Below are 20,202 nucleotides of genomic sequence, written 5' to 3'. Positions count from 1 at the left end.
AATAACGCTAAATAGGGATATAACGATGCTCTAAATAACGATATTAATAACTTTAAAAGGGAGATTATAGTAATCTAAGGTTACGAGTTTATTAAAGCTCTATAAGAGGAGGAGTTAAATATAAAAGAAGACGATAGATACGAAACGGTAACTAACAATATCGACGACGATATTATCGCTTTCTCTTCTTACTATTATATTACTATAGTAAAAATAAATACGTCTACTCTACTAAACCCTACTAACTATTAATAAGCTATAAAGTTATACGATACTAAATAATAGAAGCTAGTAATTAAATAAGAAAAGGATATACATACTAAGAACGGTACCTTCAAAGTAGTTAGCAAAGTATCTATACTACCCAGAACTAAGGCTTTGCTTTCTCGATAGGTATAGGTACGTAAGATTAGGCCTAATGGAAGCATTACCAAGCATAAAGCACGACTTATAATAAGAGGAGACCTATAAAAAAAAAGAATCGACTATAACAAGATATATGCTACGGTTATAAAGGCAATAACCTACCGAATTCTAATTACTATTATAGCGATTTTAAGATAGACTGCGCATTCTATAGATATTATTATAGCCTTCTTTAATAGCAACCTTGCCGAAACTGTATACATAAGACCTCCTTAGGGCTAGAAGCTCCCTCAGGGGACTCTCTTCAGGATCTACAAGGCTCTTTATAGACTTAGATAAGCTCCACGAGTATAGTACGGTAAGCTCTTAATAACGCTAAAAGGCTGGGGGTTTGAGGTCTGCCCTTACGATAGCTACGTTTTTATTTATAATTCTCTAAAAGTTATCCTTAGAATCTAGGTCAATGACTATTTTATTATTAGCCTAGACGAGCGTTAAGTCCAGCTAGTCAAAGAAAAGCTAAACTTATCCTTCGAGATAAAGGACGAGGGACCTATAACCTACTACCTTAGACTATATATTGACCAAAGACCTAACGGTATTCTAGTTTATTAAAAAAAGTATGCGGAGAGGATTTTAAGACGCTTTGATCTACATAATTAGCATAGTAAAAAGATTCCTATATAACTAAGAATAGTACTAAAAAAATTAGAAAACTAAGTTAACGAGGCCCGGAGGACTAATTACTAGCGCAAGTCCAGATCTCTTAACTTCTTAATAAATCAGACACGACCAGACTTAGCCTTCTCAACCTACCTTACCGCCCGCTATAACTCCAACCTAAGTACGGGATACTCTTAAGTACTCGACTATATCTTCAGGTATATTAAGAAAATACTAAGACGAGGTCTATTCTATTAACGAGGATAGAAAGGTCTTACTAGTTTCTCTAATAATAACTATATAGGATATAAAGATACGGTAAGATCTATAACCAGGTAGATCTTTATACTAGGGGGAGTACTAATCTTATAAAGCTCGTAACAGTAAAAAATAGTTTCGATATCTACTACCAAGGCTAAATATATCGTAGTAGTAAAGGCTACGAAAGAGGCCGTCTAGATTAGGAACTTTATTAACTCTCTTAATATTAACAGACTTTATTACAAGAGCATACCTCTTTATATAGACAATAATACTACTAAGAAGCTTACTAAGAACCCTAAGTTCTATAACCACACGAAGTATATCGATATCTAACATTACTTTATACGCAAACGAGTTACTAAGATCAAGGATATTAATACTATCCGTATTAATATAAAATATAACCTTACTAATATACTCACTAAGCTACTTACTACCTAGAGGTTTAAAGAGCTCGTAATACTAATAAGTATAGAGGATGCTGCATAAGAGGAACAAGAGGACGCCAACAATAGCTAAAGGGATAATAAGGTACAGAGTCTTATATTAGGGGGAGACTTAAAAGGAGGTGCCCCAAGACATCTGCACCTTTTAGAAAGTTTAGGTATATAGGATACTAGAAGTATCTAGGTTACTAAAAGTAGCCCTTTATTAGTATAGTCTATATAAGGGACCTAAGAAGATCTATTATATTAAATAGATCTTCTCCTTCTTTATCCATGAGTCAATAGAGATACTATTGATCCTTTTCACCAAGTATTTTCCGGAATTAATGTTACAAGTTACTATTTACCTCTCGTTCTCATCAATTCCGTCGGTTTGGACAATAAACTAGCGAGGTTACTGGCGGCGTGTAACTCCGTCAGCTACTTCTTGTTCAGTTTGATTGGAATTCCCAACGTGGAGAGATGGGGAAGGCGAAAGATGATGATGTGTAAGTTGTGGAAATGTCGAATCCAGGCCCGATGAATACGCACAGGACAGCTGATTGTTGCAAACAGACGGTGCTTTTGGCCAATTCATGTGCTACGCCGTCATTACCATCTGTATTCGTTACAATGAAATGGCTGGCCTGGCACCAGAGACGCAGTCCCAGTGGGCAAAGGCTTCCATCGCCTTCTTCTTCTTGTACTATGTCTTCTTTGGCATTTGCTGGCAGGGTACTTCAAGTCCTTTCCCGATTCTTTGGGTCAATGTTTGCTAATTCGATATAGGTGTGCCTTGGCTGTACCCCACCGAGATCAACAGCTTGTCCATGCGTACCAAGGGAGCCGCTCTCGGCACCGCAACGAATTGGATTGTCAACTTCATGGTACGTCTCCCGCGATTCTCCTCCAATGCAAATAAAAGCACCCAGAGACCTAACCCACCAACAGGTCGTCGAGATCACACCACCAGGCATCTCTTCCCTCGGCTGGCAATTCTACATCATCTGGACAGTCTTCAACTTCTCCTTCATCCCCATCGTCTATCTCTTCTACCCCGAAACAGCAGACCGCTCCCTCGAGGATGTGGACCGTTTCTTCGCAGACAACCACGATATTTTCGTCTTCCGCGACAAGGACGCCACAAGCTCAAAGCGGCCGATGAAGTACATCGCGCAGGAAGAGGAGGCGATCACGAAGCGGAACAGTCGGGGCGGTGTGCCTGGTGCTGAGGAGGAGGATATGTTGAGGCGAAGAGGGGCTGTGGAGAAGATGAAGAAGGGGCGTGAGGATGAAGAGCTGGCGTTCGGAGAGCATAAGGAGAGAAGATAGGCGGGACCTCCTCTGTTTGTTGGTGGAGTGTACGATCTAGATGAGATATTTACGAGTTATGATGGTAGAAGTTTCATGATACATGATGGTTATTAAACATTGTTCTTCCACGATTGACCGATCGAGTTTGGGTTGCCATCTTCTGACATAACTGTCTAATGGCTGCCATCGCCAGGAGACCTCGATGGACTCTGGTCGTACACAAGAATAGACATGGAAAACGTCACCAACTTTGCGCAGTCTTCTTCTAAGATCCCGGGTGATTCCATTCTATGGATCTGTCTATGCTGATCTGATTCGGTCTTGACAAGGTCTCGGGGGGCACGTTGTCAATCTGTCAATTCGCGGACCTCATGATGCCCCCACTACCCCTCCCCGGCTTCGTCTTGCCTCTTTGATCCTCTCTGCTTTGTCTCTTCACCCTTCCATTTCGCTCACTCTGATACTCCTTCTGTATCGGTCCTTGGCTTTCTTGTCGATAGAGGCTTTCTTGTCGATAGAATCAAATCCGGTCATCTACCTCACGGAATAGACAGTCAGCAACGGAGAGAGATTCAATAGATAGCACTCACACCAGGAACCTTATACTTGCCCTCATCTCAAGCATCAAAAGGCGTAGCACGCGCCGCAGCTCTCAGCCATCCCGCGTAGGCAACAGGCTTCTCCCGGCTTCTTCTGACAATGGAAGCCGAAAAGGTTCCTCCGTGAACGCCGGGAGAGGGGAGTTGACTAGGGGCAGAAGAGGAATCTTGGCTGATGATCATCGCGGGGAACACGAGCATGATGAGGTGGACGTGGTCGGTGATAGCGGCGTGGTTGATTCGGAGGCTGAGACAGGTGTCTGCGATATGCTTCAGCCATTTCTGGGTGGTGGGCTCGAGGCGAGAGACGTCGGGGCCGACGATGGAGGTACCCTCGTCGTGGTGGTCCTCGTTCTTGGTCTTGGTCTTCTCCTCCACCTTGCGCAAGTCGCTGACAAGGGCGTCAAAGGTACCAAAGGCCCTCACCTCGATCATGGCGAACCGACGACGACGACGGGTACTGAGTGGAAAGCTCCGAGGCAGGATCTCGGCTGGATCGTGGAGGGCCACGAGAGAGTACACGGCTCTCTTCAATTCCCATAACCCCGTATCCTGCCAACTGTGTTTGACCACAGACGGGATGGGCTGCGTGGGATGGCGGCGGAGGAGATGGAACACGAAAGGGTGAGCGGGATCAAAGAGCTGATCGCACACGTCGAAGGCGGTGGCACCCCAGCGCAAGTCGTTTCTGACTCCCACCAGTTGTGGGTCTTTGAGGGGCTCCAGGTGGGCGTCGGTTTGGAAGCATTCCTGTACCAGATTAATGTAGAGCATGGGGTCGACGAAGGTAACGTGGGTGAAGTCGCTCATTTGCAGACTGGTCGCGGTCTCTGGAGGCGGTAAGGGAGGATCGGCGGGCTCACCGTAGGGGGGGAACCAGGCGGCGAGGTCATCGTCGAGGTCGAAGAGTAACGTCTTGGCTGATAGCGGCATCTCGGCGGGCAGCGGAAGTATTCTGAGCTCTTGATGCAGCTGGAGATGATGTTGGCGACATGTAGAAGGCGTAAAGGCTGGCTAAATTAGCGAATGAAGAAGGTGAGGCAATCCGTTCCAGCTTGGAAAGTGAGAGACGGCTTAAGAAAAGGGAGGAATCCAGAGCTTTCTGGGTTTGTGGTGCAATGATTCGAATAATTCAGTAAGAAATAATTCAGTGAGTGCCAGGTCTAGATTTGATAAATATGGTGGGAAGGTGCGACGGGGGGGGAGGGGGGGGGCGGTGACTCTGTACTCACCCACACTCGGTGCATGGCCATTCAGAGTCCTTAACTGATAGTCTGCCACTTATATCACAGGAATAACTGTTTCGGAAGGAGACAGCCTCAGCTCCGACGTCGATTTGGATGTCAATATCAAAGAACGTCGCATCCCGATGGCTCAATACAGACTTGGAGTCATTGCTGATTTGTTGTTGGCATGAACCTCATCGGCTTCTTAATTTGGTACCTTGAAAGACATCTCCTTGTTTAACGGCAGTATCCCTTCCTGAAACTGCTTCAGCTTCTTTCACGACATGGAAACTGCGGACAACAATGTAGTATAGCTCGGGCATATCTCGCTCATGCCACACGAAATGGGGAGCGTCTTGCAGGACGCTTGACACACACTGCTGTCAAATTCCCGTGGAATCCGGGTTAAACACACTGAAAGCACTGTGTTCTTGACTCTGCCTCTATCATTACAACTGAGGACAACATAAGAAACAACTGGGAACAGTTCAAACTTGGTCCCTCCTCCACGTATACCATTAACATTAGTTCCTAAGTGTCGTTCATAAGCCGGAAATCCCTCCTTGTTTCCGGGAGAATCATCTTTCCATCCTCCCTTCGAGGTTTATTTCTTTCGTCCTCTCATCTGACATTAACCCTCCAGAGATATTAGTTTCAATGTCCCACATTCCAGCCCAGTATCGTTTCATCCGTCTATCCTACATGGCCAATCCAAGATTGCTGAATTGCGTCTGATAGGACATCGTCCTTTTTATAAGATGCAAGTATCCGAGCTTGCCTCGCTTTCTCCTCTCATCGCATCCAGATTTCTATGAACATTTTGGATGAATTATTTGGGCATTCAACTAATATATCAAAGTCTGAAATCCATCTTGACACCGACGATGTTTCCTCCCGGCGCTTAGTCCGGCACAAGTTTTGAGCAAGTTCTTCTTCTGCAACTGAAACTTATCCTTGGAGATTGCAGAGGTCGCATAGGTAGTAACACAGGTAACAAAGGTGCCTCATTCCCTAGCATAGGGGGTTCCTTTCCGGGCAAACACCACCTTTGTTCTGATTTCCTTTCTAAGCCTCGAAGTACAAGCCGCGAATTCTAGACACTTGTTAGGGTGTCTTTTAGAGGATTTGAATATCCTATAGGCATCTTCATCCTTTGGGGTTTTGTCACTTTTCCTGTTAGTTGGTCAGGTAAATCCAAACATCGTGGACTCAGGTTTTCGGCGCTATTTTGCCTGAGACAGGTGAGCTGTCCTGGTCGGTTTTTCCTAGCCATAACTTGCTGCGAAAGTACTTCTATGTTCCTCCTTGTGTCAATGTCAAGGTAGTTTTCCTTCACCTTTTCAAGATCCTTCTCAATGTGATCCCGACTTTTGTTTCATCTTTCCATCGCAGAGGCCTTAGGTCTTTCTCTTCATGCCCGTATCAAGGCAACTTTATAAACCTTGAGGTGCCTCATTTCATTCGTTTATACTTTTGCGGGTACCCAGGGAAGTTCGAACTCATGCGCCGCCGAAAATCACTCTGCCCTCTCTCATCGACTCTTTCCCCTCCACTTTCGCACCGTCGAAACGTGTTTTTCCCTACACAAAATCCCTTTCATTCCTCACCGTTTCATCTTCTCGCATCTTGAGAAACCTACACTCTCTCCCCGCCAGGCCTGATCAAACCTCATCATGTCAGACTCTGGCATGCCGGAAGCAAGTGGGGAGGATGAGCGCCAGCGACAAATTCACCTCTGGAAAGAGTTCGGGCGTTATAAGCCACGAGAAGTCTTGGCGCTCTGTCTCAGAAGCTCTGGTATACACTACGGTCTCCCAGAGTACGGATCAGAAAGGCCCGAGTCCAATGAGTGGCTCCTCCCCGACTTCGACCCCACAGTTGAGCAGCCGGGTCACGAAGTGCAGGTCGAGGTCATCAGATGCTTGAACGGTGACATCGAGGGTAGTGCACTTATCCTCCTTTGCAGGATCACTAAGACATCATCCATCAGCCGCGACACTCATCATAGTCTTACCCTCGGGCTCAAGGTCGTCCTCAAAATCTTCGACCCAACCTTCCTCCTTCTAGATCAGCTCTCCTACTTCTTCGGTCTCACACCCAGCGAAGTTTCCAATCAACTATATAGTCGGGAAGCTAATGCCTGTAAGTACTTCTACGAGCAAAAGATCACGGGTGATCCTCATATGGTACCGCAGTACTACGGCAGCTGGGCGCTCAAGTTCGACGCTAGCGATTCACCTGAACCTGGCAGATCCTCTTCACCCAGAACCCTCCAATGGAGATGTGTAGGCGCGATTCTCATCGAGTGCATTGCGGACCGCTCGCTTGAGAAGATGTGTGAACGAGACCACAGCGGAGCCTTGATTGCCGATAAGGCTCCCCTTCCCTACATCGATCACGCAAGCAGTACGTCGAAAGTTCTGTCTCTGAACGACTCTGCATCGCGGCTCAAAGTCTTGAAGAAGGTTATACACGGCGGTGTTTGCTTCGAGCATATTGGCCCCGTCATCAAGGGTCTCGATCCCCATGACATCGTCCTCACTTTCCTCCAGAACACCCGAGACCGACAGACCCCAGAAAGCATCCGCCCTGTCCTTCTCGACTACATCTTCTGTGTTGTGTGGTCTCAGTCCCATGAAAGCACCCACGGACGGCTCGACGAGTTAGACGAAGAAGCACCGCCGATCCCCCGTAGATATGTGATGAACAAGTACCCGATGCAACGACTTCCAACTCCTCCGAATCCGACGTGGTTCTACAATGCTAACCAGCTGCAGGAGTTTAGAGGCTGGTTCCCAACCGAGTGGACGGAGAAGGTGCCAGGGGACTACGAGGTCTGGACCGCGAGCGAATTTGGAGATCCCACGCAGGAGGGAAGCTATTCGACTGAAGACATGCTTACGGAGAAAATGCACGAAGCATGGAAGAAGGGTCAAGAGCAATACGATCGGGAGAAGCCTATGCTCATCGAACAGGGAAAATACGACCTGATCATCGAGGATAGTGACGTCCATCCAACTCCGAAGGAGAAGCGTCTAGCCAAAGCCGAGGCCGATCACAAGTTTATAGTCGAATCTTCTAGAAAGGAGAGGGAGTTTCTGCGGCGGATCGGCCATCCAATTTTAGCTGAACTTGAGGCCGAATGTAAGGATCAGCCACCTTCAGCTGAACTTGAGGCCGCTTGTGAGGATCAGCCACTACCTGAGACTGGATCAGAGGATGAGCCAACTCCAGGACCTGACGATCATCCAAAATGGAAGTCGCCGCAAGAGATCTAAGCTTGATTCGAGTTCGCCAGACAGTATTCGAGGTCATTTGAAGAATACTCGAGTTGGCAAAGAAGGCGAGGAAGACACCGATGACGACGCCGATGACGACGAGGAAGACGCCGATGATAATGAGGGGGACACCGTTGTTGGCGAGTACACCGATCACGGCGGTGATTCCAAATACGGTCCTTGATGTGTATGTCGTGGGGGGTTTTCCGTCTTTGCAGGCGCAAAAGATCAATGCGTGGCATTCTTGATCGTGGAAGATAGTCTGGCCAAATTGACCGCATGATTATCATGTATTGGGCCTTCGCACTACTGGCCCTGCAAGAATCGGGCAAACCAGAGCGTACGACCTCTAAAAAGGTTAAGTAGTTTTCAATTGCTTCTTCTATTACTTCCACGTCGTAGTGGAAGGAGAGTTATCAATCAAAAGTTTTAGTATGCCAGTATCTCCTACCTTTGACCCCGTGATTAACTGACTGCATTCGACGTCGACCCCAGTCTCACGCCCAACTTCTCAGAATCATCTTGACATTCAATGAGAATGATCGCCATTGCCTAAGTACTAATTCAGTCCTGGGTCTGATGCTTGGAATGTCAGTAGACCTCAATCAGACCAGCCCATCCAAAATAGACCCTAGAACCCAGAGCTCCCCAAGCATCACTTCCTCGTTCCTCACGCCCTCCCAACAACACCCAACAACTCATCGACAACGACTCCCCTGAAAGCCCGATCCAGTCCGCAACTGCCACTCTTACCAAACAAACTCTTTTCTTCGTCCTCATCCTCGTTCTCGCCGCCCCCTCCTCTTCCTTCTGCTCCACCACCTACATCCATGGCTGAGAACGCGACAGCCAACTGTCGCGGATCCAACGCCGCCCGCACGGCAGCCGTATACCTCCCACCCATGACCGTATTCAACGTCCCAAGATGCTCTGCCGCAGAGACAGCACCAACGCCGACACCAGAACCAGAACCGCCCGAAGATGAGGCCGTAGACGAAGACGAAGACGAAGTCGCAGACGCAGACGCAACCTCCGTAATGGGCCGCCCCAGCCCAATCTCCAACAACAACACCCCCAACGCAAATATATCCCTCCTCTTACCCTCCTCCAGCGCCTCTCCTCCATCACCACGATCCTCACCGCCACCACGAACCCGACACCGCCTCACCTCCCCCTCCTCGAACCCAGCCCCGACAAGCAACGGCACCGACACTTTCGCCTCATACTCCCCGCCCCTGACCCCAAACCACACATTCTCAGCACGCACGGCGCCATGCACCCGATCAACAGCATGAAGCTCGCTCACCGCCCTCGCAAGCTGTCCCGCAAACCGGATCTTATCCGAGAGGATCCTCGCCGCCGCCTCCCGCCGCCCGCGCGTGAAGTGACCCGTCGGCGAGCCGAGGTGCTCCGACAGTCTGTGGATCTCCGCGCTGCGGCAGCCGCGCAGCGGGGAGGCGTCGTAGAAGAATTCCAGCCGCTGATCCGCGTCCTGCTCCCTGTCTTGATTCCGGTTCTGAGTAAGGACCCGGAAGCCCGTGCAGCGGAGGAGGTACGGCGACCGCGCGGCGTGTAAGGTAGCGAGCTTGAGCGTTTTGCGGCATATATCCGGGTCATCCCGCGGCATGGCCCTTGTCTCGACAATGGTATTCGCGTCGCGGAACCGCAGGCACGAGGCCGTGACAGACACGCCGTCGACTCCGTCAGCGCCAGGGGTATGACACATATCATCACTCGCGAGGAGCAAGCTTGCGATCAAGGGGGCATCCCCTCTCTGGATTCGAATCTGCCAGATATCGTGCTCGAGACTCGGGTCCCGCCCCACGGCGATATCGCGCAGCTGCACGGCGCGCGTGTCCCGGCTGAAGAGGTCTTGGTTGAGCACGCGCTTGATGGCGAGCACGACGTCGGCGCGGATCTCGTCGTTGAGAGCTTTCACCTGCCTGTGGGTTTCGAGGAGGAGTTTCGGGTACTGTGGGCTTGCGAGGGATGTCTCTGCCGGCCCCGCCGTCACCGGGCTCTGTTGAAAGAGGCGGAGGGTCTCATTGGCTCGTCTAAAGGAATATCTGCAGATGTTGAGGTCCACCGGCGCGAGGCCGCGGAATGTGGTTGATGATGGCTCGAGGTGGCAGATTTGGTCGTTGTAGATAAGTCTATATAGGGTGGTTGTGCGGTATAGTTCGGACTGGAGCTGGTTCATCTGTCTTCGCGTCTGTAAGTGGATCGTCTTGGTAGCGTTAGCCAAGTCGACTAGTTGACGGGCAGTCTCCTCGGCTCTGAAGACCACTTCCCCCAGGCCATTGGTGCTGTCGTTGCTATTGCTATTCGTCATGTCTGCGTCGATATATCGAGTCTTACTCAACTCGTGGACGAGCACATCAACGACGCAGCAGTGGGTTGTTATACACAACCTGGAACCATGTTGGAGGGTATCCCGACACAACGGTTCACTCTCCCGGTTCCGGGGGGTGTTCCCACAGTTGTCGAACCCGGCAGCACGAACGTTACCTCGGAAAACATACGCAGCACACCGGCAAAATTGCGGTACAGTAACTGAATCGGGTTTCAAGAATCAGATCCTGCCCGACTGGCGGCACACGTAGATCTCTGCGGGACACCGAGTCGTGTATCATGCCATTGTGGCAGACACTCAGCTTCCAACGACTCGTCTTTTGGTCGTTTTGCCATCCAACAAAGACCCCTCCCCCTCCTTCTTTTCCATTTCAGCCTTGCTAGGTTCCTCAACGGAGAGGGGCCCGCCAGGGTATTCAGGAACGAAGCCAGGACCATGACATCACCTCCGAGAGAATGCATATCATCGGCCTCGAAGGCCGAAATGCTGGGTCCGACGCAGTGGCTCATGTACCATACGTCAAGGAGACTGAGGGGGTTCGGGAACTAGACATGTTGTTGCGGGCCAATTATTCAAGCGCTTAGCAGCCAAGTCACAAGCCAAACGACCCGGCAATGTTGCCAGCGTGGTGTCAGCAACCCTATTCCAACCACCATGTGGGCTGGCTCGATTCATTGTCGAACAGAGACCCTGACCCGAGCAATATTGGACGTTGGTTATGGGTACGGAGTAGGTACGAAGTACGGGTATGCAAGCTGAAAGTGAGTCGGAAAAAGAAACGTGTCCAGCTTCCTATGAAGGACGGTGAAGGGCCCCTTGGTACCTTTCGCGTGGGACTGATGCGCCACCTGGCGTATCTTAGCTGCCCGTATCGGCCAAGTTCCGCATTGTCAATTCCCATCTTGCCCTCATGGCCATATGGTTTTAGTCCCAGACGGTCGCGGCGGTGTGTGAGGGAGACAGAGGGAGTAGAACAAATAAAAGACAAAAAGCCATTTCCACGTAAGCGATGGAAGGCCAAGGGTTTCATGGCATTAGGGCAGGTCGGCGAGCTTACTCGTCTTCGGCGGCCACGCCGATTCGGGGAGCCTAGTAGTAGTGGCCTCAAGTCTGATCCGTTGATAGGACCTCTTAACGCATTCCCATATGCCCGCATATGCAGCCGGCCCTTTCGGGCATGTAGTCCATCGAGGTAGGAGTCCGACGTGCTGTTGATATCGTCGCTGGCGGGGTCAGTTTTTGCTGCCTGAGCAGCTTGCCACTTCAAACAGAGCGATTCGGCATCCCAAGATTCCCCGAGAGACGCCCTTGCCGAAGATGTCGTCGGCGTTGGGATTTGGTACCCGTGCAAGGGGGGTTCCGCTCCGTACACGGCCCGGCCACCAACTGTCATATCAGCCAAGGTTGTATTCCATAGTCGAGCTGCTTAGTAATAAGATGAAATCCCATGAACAGAGGCCAGGCCAAGTCTCCTCGCTCGAAATCAGGGTTCAATCAAGACCTCGACTCTGGTTCGGGAGCTTGCGTGGGGGTGCCTGGGCGAATACGTCGCACACAGCTCGAATGACACAATGGCGCAGATGTCTCGGGATTTCCGTCGAGGATCCATACTGGCGGTACGCTGGTCAAGCTAGCTATCAACCCGTCTTTTGGTCACGTTACTACGCGGGGAATCGCGGAATGCTACCGCGGGGATCCATTTGCTGTTCCGTGTAGAGTATACTCTTCAGCCAAAGCACATACGGCACAACGACCATAACGCATAATTCGAGTCAGAACGCGGTTTGCTTTCTTTCTCTTGCAATCTTTTGGGCCGTGAAATATTGGCCTTGTTGTATATCGAATTAGAAAAAGGAAGTGTCTAGGAACCAGATCTGAGGAGCGTGACGTGTCTGATGCATGACATGACATGACAGGGTGGGTAGTCCGAAGCGCTCTGCGCCGTCTCCTCTTGCCTCCGCGACTGTTCCTGGATCGTGGCCGCAGCTGGTACGTCAGTTTGGAACCATGCTACAACTTTACCTCGTCCCTCCCATGGACCCCTTAATGTACCCCACTTTGCTCGGCAGTTGCGATTCTAGGTCTAGGAAGAGACGGCCTCCTTGACGTCCTCCTTGACATCCTTGGCCAAGTCACCAACACTCTTCTGAGATTGCTGCCACATGAGGATACGGGAGCACTGGACGACACCGACGACACCGAGGAAGAAGTTGACAGCAGCAAGACTGGACAGGTTAGTTGACACGTTCCCTTTGTGAGACCCTTCATGACATACAGGTAGTTCTTGGGCTTAATGATCAAGCACCAACGGGTCCAGATGATACCAGTGGCCGTCAGGGCACCGTTCTGGGTGAGAGACAGCTTCTCGGCGGGACGGGCAAAGTCAGCAACACCGGCAAGAACGAGAGCCCACTGTGTATTGCGTTGCCAGTCAGCATTCGTTCCATGGAGGCATTGTCAATCCTCTCGGGTATTTCTTCGTCCGGTCTATATCGACCTCCGACATCGCGACCGGACATCTGCAAGGGAGATACCCGGAGGTACCTTCAGCTACCAGGACTTCATACCTTCATAACGGGGGCCCTGGGACCATCGGAGTCAGCGGACATGTCAAAAGAATACCATGCGAAGCCTTTGTATCGCATGTCGGGGACAGTCTACTCACCAGAAGTGCACCGTCTTGATTCCGATGGGGCTGTCCCACATGCGCTTGAACCAGCTAACCTGGGCATCGGCGGACGCAGTCGAGCTCTGCCATCTCTTGGAGCTCTCGCGGAACTGGGCGCGGAACTGGGAGGTGCGGAAAGCGTTGCGGATCTGGGCACCGGCAAAGACCTGCTGGCGGAAGGCAGGGCGCGCGGCCTTGAAGAAGTTGTTGGCGGGGGCCATTGTGACGAACTGTCAAAGCTATAGCTTTTCTTTTCGTGTGTATATGTCGTCGGAAACTCGGGTTCGGAGGATCGATTGAGAAGGGATCTCAATTCACGCGGAGGCAGAGGTGGTTTGGAGCGGAGAGGGTTTTCCTTTCGATAGACGCACGGGAGGGATGGAGGGGAGAGGTTGAGGCGAGGTTGAGAGACGCAGATGCGTTGAGGTTTGGGACGTCCGAAGATGAGCGGGCAGCTTTTTTTGGCCCGGGAGCACGAGCGAGCGCATACGGTGCACTAAGAGGTAAGGCGCACGGCAGCTCTCAGCGAGCAAACAGCGTCCGTCAACCGGAGATAAGCGGGGACAACCCGTCGAGGGAAAAAAAGTTGACTGCGGGAGCACTGACCAGGTCGACCTCACCTTCCAATTTCCATTTGAACCTTAGCACCTTACGTAATACTCGCCTGTCTGTAGCTGCGTACCTTGAAAAACGGCCCCTAGATCGGGGGTGTTGAGTTGTGCATATGCATAAGTCCACAGCTCCAGGAGTCCAACCAATCAGTAATACCCAATTAGACAAGTTATGCTAATCCTGAGTTCCCGACCGCCTTATGCAAAATTCCCTGGCCCACCTCGAACCGTGAGCACCTCGTTAACTTCAATCCTCGCCAGTCCGTCCACCAGCAAAGAGGCTCCTCCAATCGATCCGAATCCCGCCAATTGACCCAACCGCCGCCCGTCCGCACCTCCTTCGCGCAGCCCCAGCCACGATGTCGAGCAAGTACGCATTCACAAAGGCCCTCAAGGAGGTGCGCTTCCTTTTCTGCCAGACGGGCGAGCACAGCGCCGCGACCCGGTACGTTTCCTCGACTTCCCTACACACGCTCAGCGCATGTACACCCCAACCTCGAAACCTCCCAACGACGACGACACCAACATCTCGCATCACGTCGATCCCCCGCTAACCCCTCATCGCAATAGCAACTTCGTCGCAAGAGCCTACCCCACGATGAAGAAGAACAACCCCCAGACTCCCATCCTCATCCGCGAGGCCGCCGGCACACTACCCAAGATCTACGCGAGATACGGTCAGAACTACTTCCCAATGATACAGAATGAATACCGAATGCTGATTAGGTACTCTTCCTCAAACAGAATTCGGCGTTGAAAAGAGCCAGTCGCTGGAAGGTGAGAGTCACCCTCCTCCCTCCTTCAATCTCTCGAGGACGCTCAGTAGCTAACATGCTCCGCAAAAGGCCTGTCGGACAAGCAGATCGAGGACACAGTTACGACCCTGGTGAAGAACGGCGCATAAACGTATAAACCCGGGCGGGGACAATTGAACGAATAGACTCAAACAAGGACCTTTTGTACCATCACCATGTTGTTGAGAATGACGAGCCGAAAGTTGTATTGAAACTGAACTCAGCGAGCTGCCGATGAATGAAACTAGGCGCCATGGTAACAGTTCGGGGTTATCTGTGTTTGCAAAGTACCATTTCTACGACGATCCCATATGCGGTCTGCTGGATAGTGTCCACGTCCCCCGGGATGTTCACTGTGCCCTTGATCAGACGAGGCTCTGGGAGAAGACAAGTTCACTTCAGGTCACCTATGACGGGGCTCACAACCACCCAAGTAAGCATTCAAGCAATAAACGATCAGATAGAGAGTCTTCCGAGCAATGTTCATTCTATTTCTTCGCAACTACTAAGCCACAAGCGCGAGCTATGGGTATCACTCAAACACAAATCCTTCTCAAGGAACGAATTCAAATCCTCCCCATCACCTGCTTCTGAGATACCTCCCCAACAGGCTCTCCAATCTACAGAAAAGCTCTTAGTCAACCCTGTCCTGTCACATATGCTTCCGTCTTTCCGTATTTGTTCGTATCGCGCCCAAATCATTTCCCCCCAAACATCGAACATCCTTGTCTAATGCTTGCCACTGCCCTCCTGAGGGAGCGCGCCCGAGGATGTCTTGTCCTTGGTCTTGTTCTCACTGCTCATGCTGCTGGTAGGAGTGGTGGTGCTGCTCTTTGTAGCAGTTGATGTTGCACGCGCTTTGCCCCAGACGCTGGTCGCAGGTAGGCTGGAAGCAGGCAAGGGAGCAGGCGGCAGGGACGGGAAGTCGTCTTTACTTGCAACAGAAAGCTTTCTGTTGTGCGTCCCAGGGGCATGTTGCGGTTGCTGGACGTGCTTATTTTGCTTCTTAGGCGAAGGGATGTTCTTCTGCGGTTCTTGCTTACCCTGTTGATGCTGCCCGTGCTGTTCGCGATCGCTGCTAAGCTGTTGCTGCTTTTTCTTGCTAGCGCCCTTCTTCGCACGCTGTCTTTGACCGTTGCCACTGCTAGCATTTGATGGCTGTGGGACGGGCGTACCACCTTCAGCGGGGTGGTCCTGCTTTGCCTTCGCCATGCTCTCGGGTGCCGAATTTTGCGTGCCTTCATCTTGGACTGGCACTTCACCAGTTGTAGAACTCACTCCATTGTCGACGCCATCTCCAGCACCATGTCCCTGACACTGTTCAGCTTGAGCTTTGGGAGGCGTTGGTCCTGGAGTGAGAGTTCGGGATGTGACCGATGAACTGCGAGAAAAGTTGCGTTGATGCTGAGTGGTCTTCACTGGGATCGGTACCAATGGAATTGGCGCCAGCTTCACCCTATGAAAAGCAGGGCGCGGTACAGGCGACACAAACTCCTTTGCCTTTGGATTGAGTTGCATGGTTGACTTTGCCGTCGCTTCGCTCTCAACCACGGACGTTTCTGGTGAAAACTTCGGTTCAGGCGTCCTGGCTGACGATGGAGTTGCTGGGGTCGATAAGACCTTGGGCGAGCTGTTGCCAGAGCAGCTTTCCTGGGCTGTGGTGAAGCTCATCTGTGAAGTACTCGCAGCAGATGGAAGACCGCCGTCGACGACATGGGCCTCCTTTAGGATGGTGGCTGCTCCAGAACTAGAACCTTCTCGTACAGCAATGTTCAGCTGAGCCGGCTGCTTGTTGCGATTCTTCGGCATTCGAAGTGAGCCGCCAGCGTTGGCTCGAAAGCTTTTGTTAGGCGGCTCCGGGAGACTTGACTTTCCTGGAGACGCTTCTGTTGCAACGATATCCCTGGCCTTCGTGATGATGTCGGCCGTCTCTGATGCACCAGTCTGGGTTTCCGCCGGGATATGAAGAGTTTTATCATCGGCGGCCACAGTCGAGGCGTCGCCAATGGGCAGAGACTCATCTTGACTTCCTGATGTCGGCTTCTTCTTCTTTTTCTTGTTTCTCTTGGTCTTCTTCTTTGAAGCATCGTCGGCCATAGCGGTGATTGGAACCCCTGAGATTAAGCCCGCATCGATCAAGCTGTCGAGTGCATGTCCAGAATTCAAGCGAAGGCTATCGCTAGGCCCATCTTCGTCAGGAAACGAAGTCTTGAGGAACGAAGAGCTACTTCTTCCTGGCATGTGAGGCACCACGTCGAAGACCTCGACACTGCTGGTATCTCTGTGAGAAAAAACCTTCCTGTACTTTCCCTTGCCATACGTGGGACTCTGCGCAAGAGGCTCAGGGGCTATGACTCCTTCTTCCGGGACAGGCGAGACGTGAGGTATAACCTTCGCAGATTCTTCAGATGGTCCCTGGTCACGAAGAGCGCCGAATTTGTGTTCCTTCTCACTGGGAGAGGCAGGGGGGCTTTTCTTGAACGGAGAGGCTACCGATTCACTGTCGTCCGGAGTAAAGACAGCCTTGCCAGAAGAGTCAGATTCTCCCTGTACCTCAGTGTCCATCGAAGTCTTCGTCAGCTTTTGAGGTGTCGCCGGTAAGTTGACGACAATGACTTTGCATGGACTGTTGGAAATCCGAGGGCTGTCATGCTTGGTTGTCTTTTCTTCATCGGGAATAACCTCCTCGGAAGGCGGCTTCGATTGCGACTCGGCTTCACTTGACTGTTGCAAGGCTAGATCACCAGTCGCATCGGCTTGTGTCGGCTTGACGCCTTCGGGCAGTTCGGTTTTACCCTGCAGCAGAGTAACTTGGTCTGCGGTGGGCAGTGGAACAGTTGAATCAGGTACCGCTTCGGACTGAGAACCATGTACTGCTTTGCCCTGCGATTTTGGTGGACGAGGAATCATATACTGCTCCAAGGAGACTGGTTGAGATCGAGAGTCCATACGAGCAGATAGGGACTGACTCTGAGTGAATGGAGCCTGGTTGCTAGCCCGAGGTTGCTGAGACCCTTCGTACGACTTCGGGATTCTATGCTGTTCATTCGCGTCCCTGCTGGCCTTGGAATACATCAAGCTTCCATAGCGCGTATGGTGAATAGGTCGCGTCTGGAGCATACAGTGAAGCTCTGGGCACTCAATATCCTTTGCGCTTGCAATCTCAGTGATGCGAGAACCATCTTCGAATCTGAATGAGAGCACCTGATATCAGTAGAATTTCTAGCCTGGATGAATGTTGCCACTTACCTGACAAAGAAGTTGGGGTAATCTTTCTGGTCCTTGAGAGCCAATCTGTTGACTTTCTCAACCTCTCCCCACCGAGACATCACAGCATGGACCTTTTCAGACAGGTCATCTCTAATTAGATGAGAGGTGAGCTGAACGAAGACAGATCGTTCACGAGCCTCGCAAGAAGGACACTCGCAAGGCGCATAGGCCCATTTGTTATCGCCAAGCTTTTCATGTTGATTTGTGCAAGTGAAAGTTTGTCTAGACGCGGAAGAACGGGATAATGCACGGGCGCGATTCTCCTTGGTTGGAGAACGACGGAAAACGGGCCCATGAATCGAGTCATCTGCATTGTGGACCTTCTCCCATCCTTTGAAATCGCCACGGTGGCGCTGCTGCTGATGAGATGAGCCGTTCGAGTTAGGCGCTGCTCGCGGGTTGAATCTTGTCTCAAATCGCGGATGGCCCATTTGCGAACCGCGGTCGCCTGCTTGGCCAAAGTGAGGGTCTGTTGATGCATTCCGCTTGTCGTTGCGTCTCTGGAAGGAAACCGGCTCAGGTGCCACACCAGGAAAAGCAGCAGATTGAGCACGCTGTGCGCCGCCCACGGAAACACAGCCCGGTATTTGCGCCGAATGCCCAGCTTTGTTGAAGCGGTTGTCATTAGGTCTTTGAGGAGACGGAAGGACCTGCGAGGATGGGCCGTAACGGCGATTTCCAGGACCAGCAGGAGGTTCCATGGGTCCGTGAGGAGGCCCATGAGGAAGTCCACGAGAGGGTCCATGAGAGGGAGCATGAAGGGGGCTAACGGGTCCAAGATAGGGCTGAGGCATACCATGTGGACCTGTAGTGAAAGGCGTGTTGAATGGATGACCATCAGGTCTAATAGCATGAGGGTAAAAGGTGGATCCTCCCGGACCTGCATTTTCGCCTCTGGATATCGAAGTTTGATTCGTTTGCGCAACGTTGGGAAGCAAACGACCAGGCAGCTGACGAGAATCATCGTTACCATGGCCATGACTTGCCGAAAAGGTCTGCCGGTTGTCCGCTGGGGTACCCTCGGGGTAGCTGACGCGATTCACAGCCGTGGCAACATCGTGATGGAGATGGTCGATTGAATTTTGCCTAGATGTACCGCTCACGATCAATGGCTTCGGAGGCGAGGCTTTGGCAGCCGGGCTCGTTTGAGACAGTGGGGAGTCGGGGTTGCCCTTCGTCAGGTTTGGGGCGGTTGATGCTGGGGCAAGTCCACTAGGAGTATCTTGAACGGGTTGACCCGCTGACAAGGTTAGGTCAGGCGCTTTCAACAGGTAACAGAGTCAACTCACCAAGCCAATGTTGCAGTGTGCCTCCTTCCCACTGGTACCCGAGGCTATTTTGCGGGTACAAGGCTGGTTGAGCCCATGGCTTGCCTAGAAGCTGATCATGTCGAAACTTCAGAGCATTGCGGACAAGTTCCATGCTGACAGGAGGCAATCCCTGGAGGTCAACGCGATCCTCTGAGCTCAGCAGATTGAGAACGTCGCCCTGGAATTCTTTGAAGTCTAGCAGCTTCTTCTTGTTCTCGCTCTTTGCAGCCCATTCGTCGCACCAGTGACCAACTTCTGCAACGATTTCTTGATGGAGGTTGCGAACGAGACATTGATTTTCGTGGTAGAGATGAAGCATCAGATTCCAAAGGTTCATCGCGCCTTGGAAGTAGATGTCATAGCAGTCGAAATAATCATACAAGTCTTCCCAGAACTCCAGCTGCGGCATGGACTTCATGTGACTCCAATGCTTCTTGCGGATGGCATTGGCCCTCTCCTGGAGCTCTTCAGCGCTCCATAAATCAATCTGGCGTACTGGGAGGACGTGGCTGAGACCGCGAGTGGGAAACTCGCCATTGTTGGTGCTAAAAATAGCCTTGACCTCCTTCGTCGGCTGGTTGTAGAAGGCGATCGGAAGATTGTCTTCGATGTAAAGTCTAGGCGTCTCTGCCTCCTTGGTACCGACCATCTTGTAGCCGTCGGGAATTCCGTTGGGGTAGTAATGAGAGGAGGGCTTGGTAGGCATAGAGTTTGCCATCGTAGCGCGACTATCGTGATCGTTGTTCCTGGGGAAGCGCTGATCTTGGAAGGAGCCAGGTCCTCCATGGATGTTAGAAGCCATACTGCAAAGCTGCGTATATCCAACGTCGTTTGGCAACGGGATGATAGGCTTGCGGTGATGGGCTCGGAGGCAATGGAGGTAGAGAAAATGAGAATATTTCTGGTGGCGATTTTGGAGTAGGAGAGGGATTGATTTGGTGGTGGGAAGGGAGAAGAGACGATGAAATGGGTGGTGTTGTTGTTTTTGGGACGAAGAGAGAGGGAGAAGGTCAAGACTCACAAGGCAAATGAAAAAAAAAGAAGCAGGAGAGAGGTTGGAA

The 20,202-nt window shown here is 51.2% G+C and overlaps 7 protein-coding genes across 7 annotated transcripts; 3 read left to right on the top strand and 4 right to left on the bottom strand.

Moving 5' to 3' along the window:
* Nucleotides 1-2,220: 2,220 nt before the first annotated feature.
* Nucleotides 2,221-3,050, top strand: CTAM01_06397 (uncharacterized protein; the record flags this gene model as incomplete). Its single annotated transcript, XM_060522424.1, has 4 exons — nt 2,221-2,227; nt 2,295-2,453; nt 2,508-2,605; nt 2,670-3,050. The coding sequence occupies 4 exons, from the start codon at nt 2,221-2,223 to the stop codon at nt 3,048-3,050; spliced, it is 645 nt and encodes a 214-aa protein (XP_060383152.1).
* A 599-nt stretch (nt 3,051-3,649) lies between these two features.
* Nucleotides 3,650-4,564, bottom strand: CTAM01_06396 (uncharacterized protein; the record flags this gene model as incomplete). Its single annotated transcript, XM_060522423.1, has 1 exon — nt 3,650-4,564. One exon carries the CDS (start codon nt 4,562-4,564, stop codon nt 3,650-3,652), a length of 915 nt encoding a protein of 304 aa, XP_060383151.1.
* A 1,966-nt stretch (nt 4,565-6,530) lies between these two features.
* On the top strand, nt 6,531-8,135 carry CTAM01_06395 (uncharacterized protein; the record flags this gene model as incomplete). The annotated part of the gene is made up of 1 exon (XM_060522422.1): nt 6,531-8,135. One exon carries the CDS (start codon nt 6,531-6,533, stop codon nt 8,133-8,135), a length of 1,605 nt encoding a protein of 534 aa, XP_060383150.1.
* A 670-nt stretch (nt 8,136-8,805) lies between these two features.
* Nucleotides 8,806-10,467, bottom strand: CTAM01_06394 (uncharacterized protein; the record flags this gene model as incomplete). The annotated part of the gene is made up of 1 exon (XM_060522421.1): nt 8,806-10,467. The coding sequence occupies one exon, from the start codon at nt 10,465-10,467 to the stop codon at nt 8,806-8,808; it is 1,662 nt and encodes a 553-aa protein (XP_060383149.1).
* A 2,104-nt stretch (nt 10,468-12,571) lies between these two features.
* Nucleotides 12,572-13,377, bottom strand: CTAM01_06393 (uncharacterized protein; the record flags this gene model as incomplete). Its single annotated transcript, XM_060522420.1, has 4 exons — nt 12,572-12,713; nt 12,764-12,900; nt 13,056-13,071; nt 13,154-13,377. 4 exons carry the CDS (start codon nt 13,375-13,377, stop codon nt 12,572-12,574), a joined length of 519 nt encoding a protein of 172 aa, XP_060383148.1.
* Nucleotides 13,378-14,126: 749 nt separating this feature from the next.
* On the top strand, nt 14,127-14,671 carry CTAM01_06392 (uncharacterized protein; the record flags this gene model as incomplete). Its single annotated transcript, XM_060522419.1, has 4 exons — nt 14,127-14,212; nt 14,338-14,444; nt 14,512-14,544; nt 14,613-14,671. 4 exons carry the CDS (start codon nt 14,127-14,129, stop codon nt 14,669-14,671), a joined length of 285 nt encoding a protein of 94 aa, XP_060383147.1.
* A 619-nt stretch (nt 14,672-15,290) lies between these two features.
* On the bottom strand, nt 15,291-19,943 carry CTAM01_06391 (uncharacterized protein; the record flags this gene model as incomplete). Its single annotated transcript, XM_060522418.1, has 3 exons — nt 15,291-17,751; nt 17,811-19,071; nt 19,121-19,943. The coding sequence occupies 3 exons, from the start codon at nt 19,941-19,943 to the stop codon at nt 15,291-15,293; spliced, it is 4,545 nt and encodes a 1,514-aa protein (XP_060383146.1).
* Between the last annotated feature and the right edge of the window lie 259 nt (nt 19,944-20,202).

The sequence above is a fragment of the Colletotrichum tamarilloi genome, assembly GCF_030869305.1.
Source record: "Colletotrichum tamarilloi strain Tom-12 chromosome Unknown Scaffold_17.1, whole genome shotgun sequence".
Lineage (NCBI taxonomy): Eukaryota > Fungi > Ascomycota > Sordariomycetes > Glomerellales > Glomerellaceae > Colletotrichum > Colletotrichum tamarilloi.
This window is presented reverse-complemented; position numbering and strand designations above follow the sequence as displayed.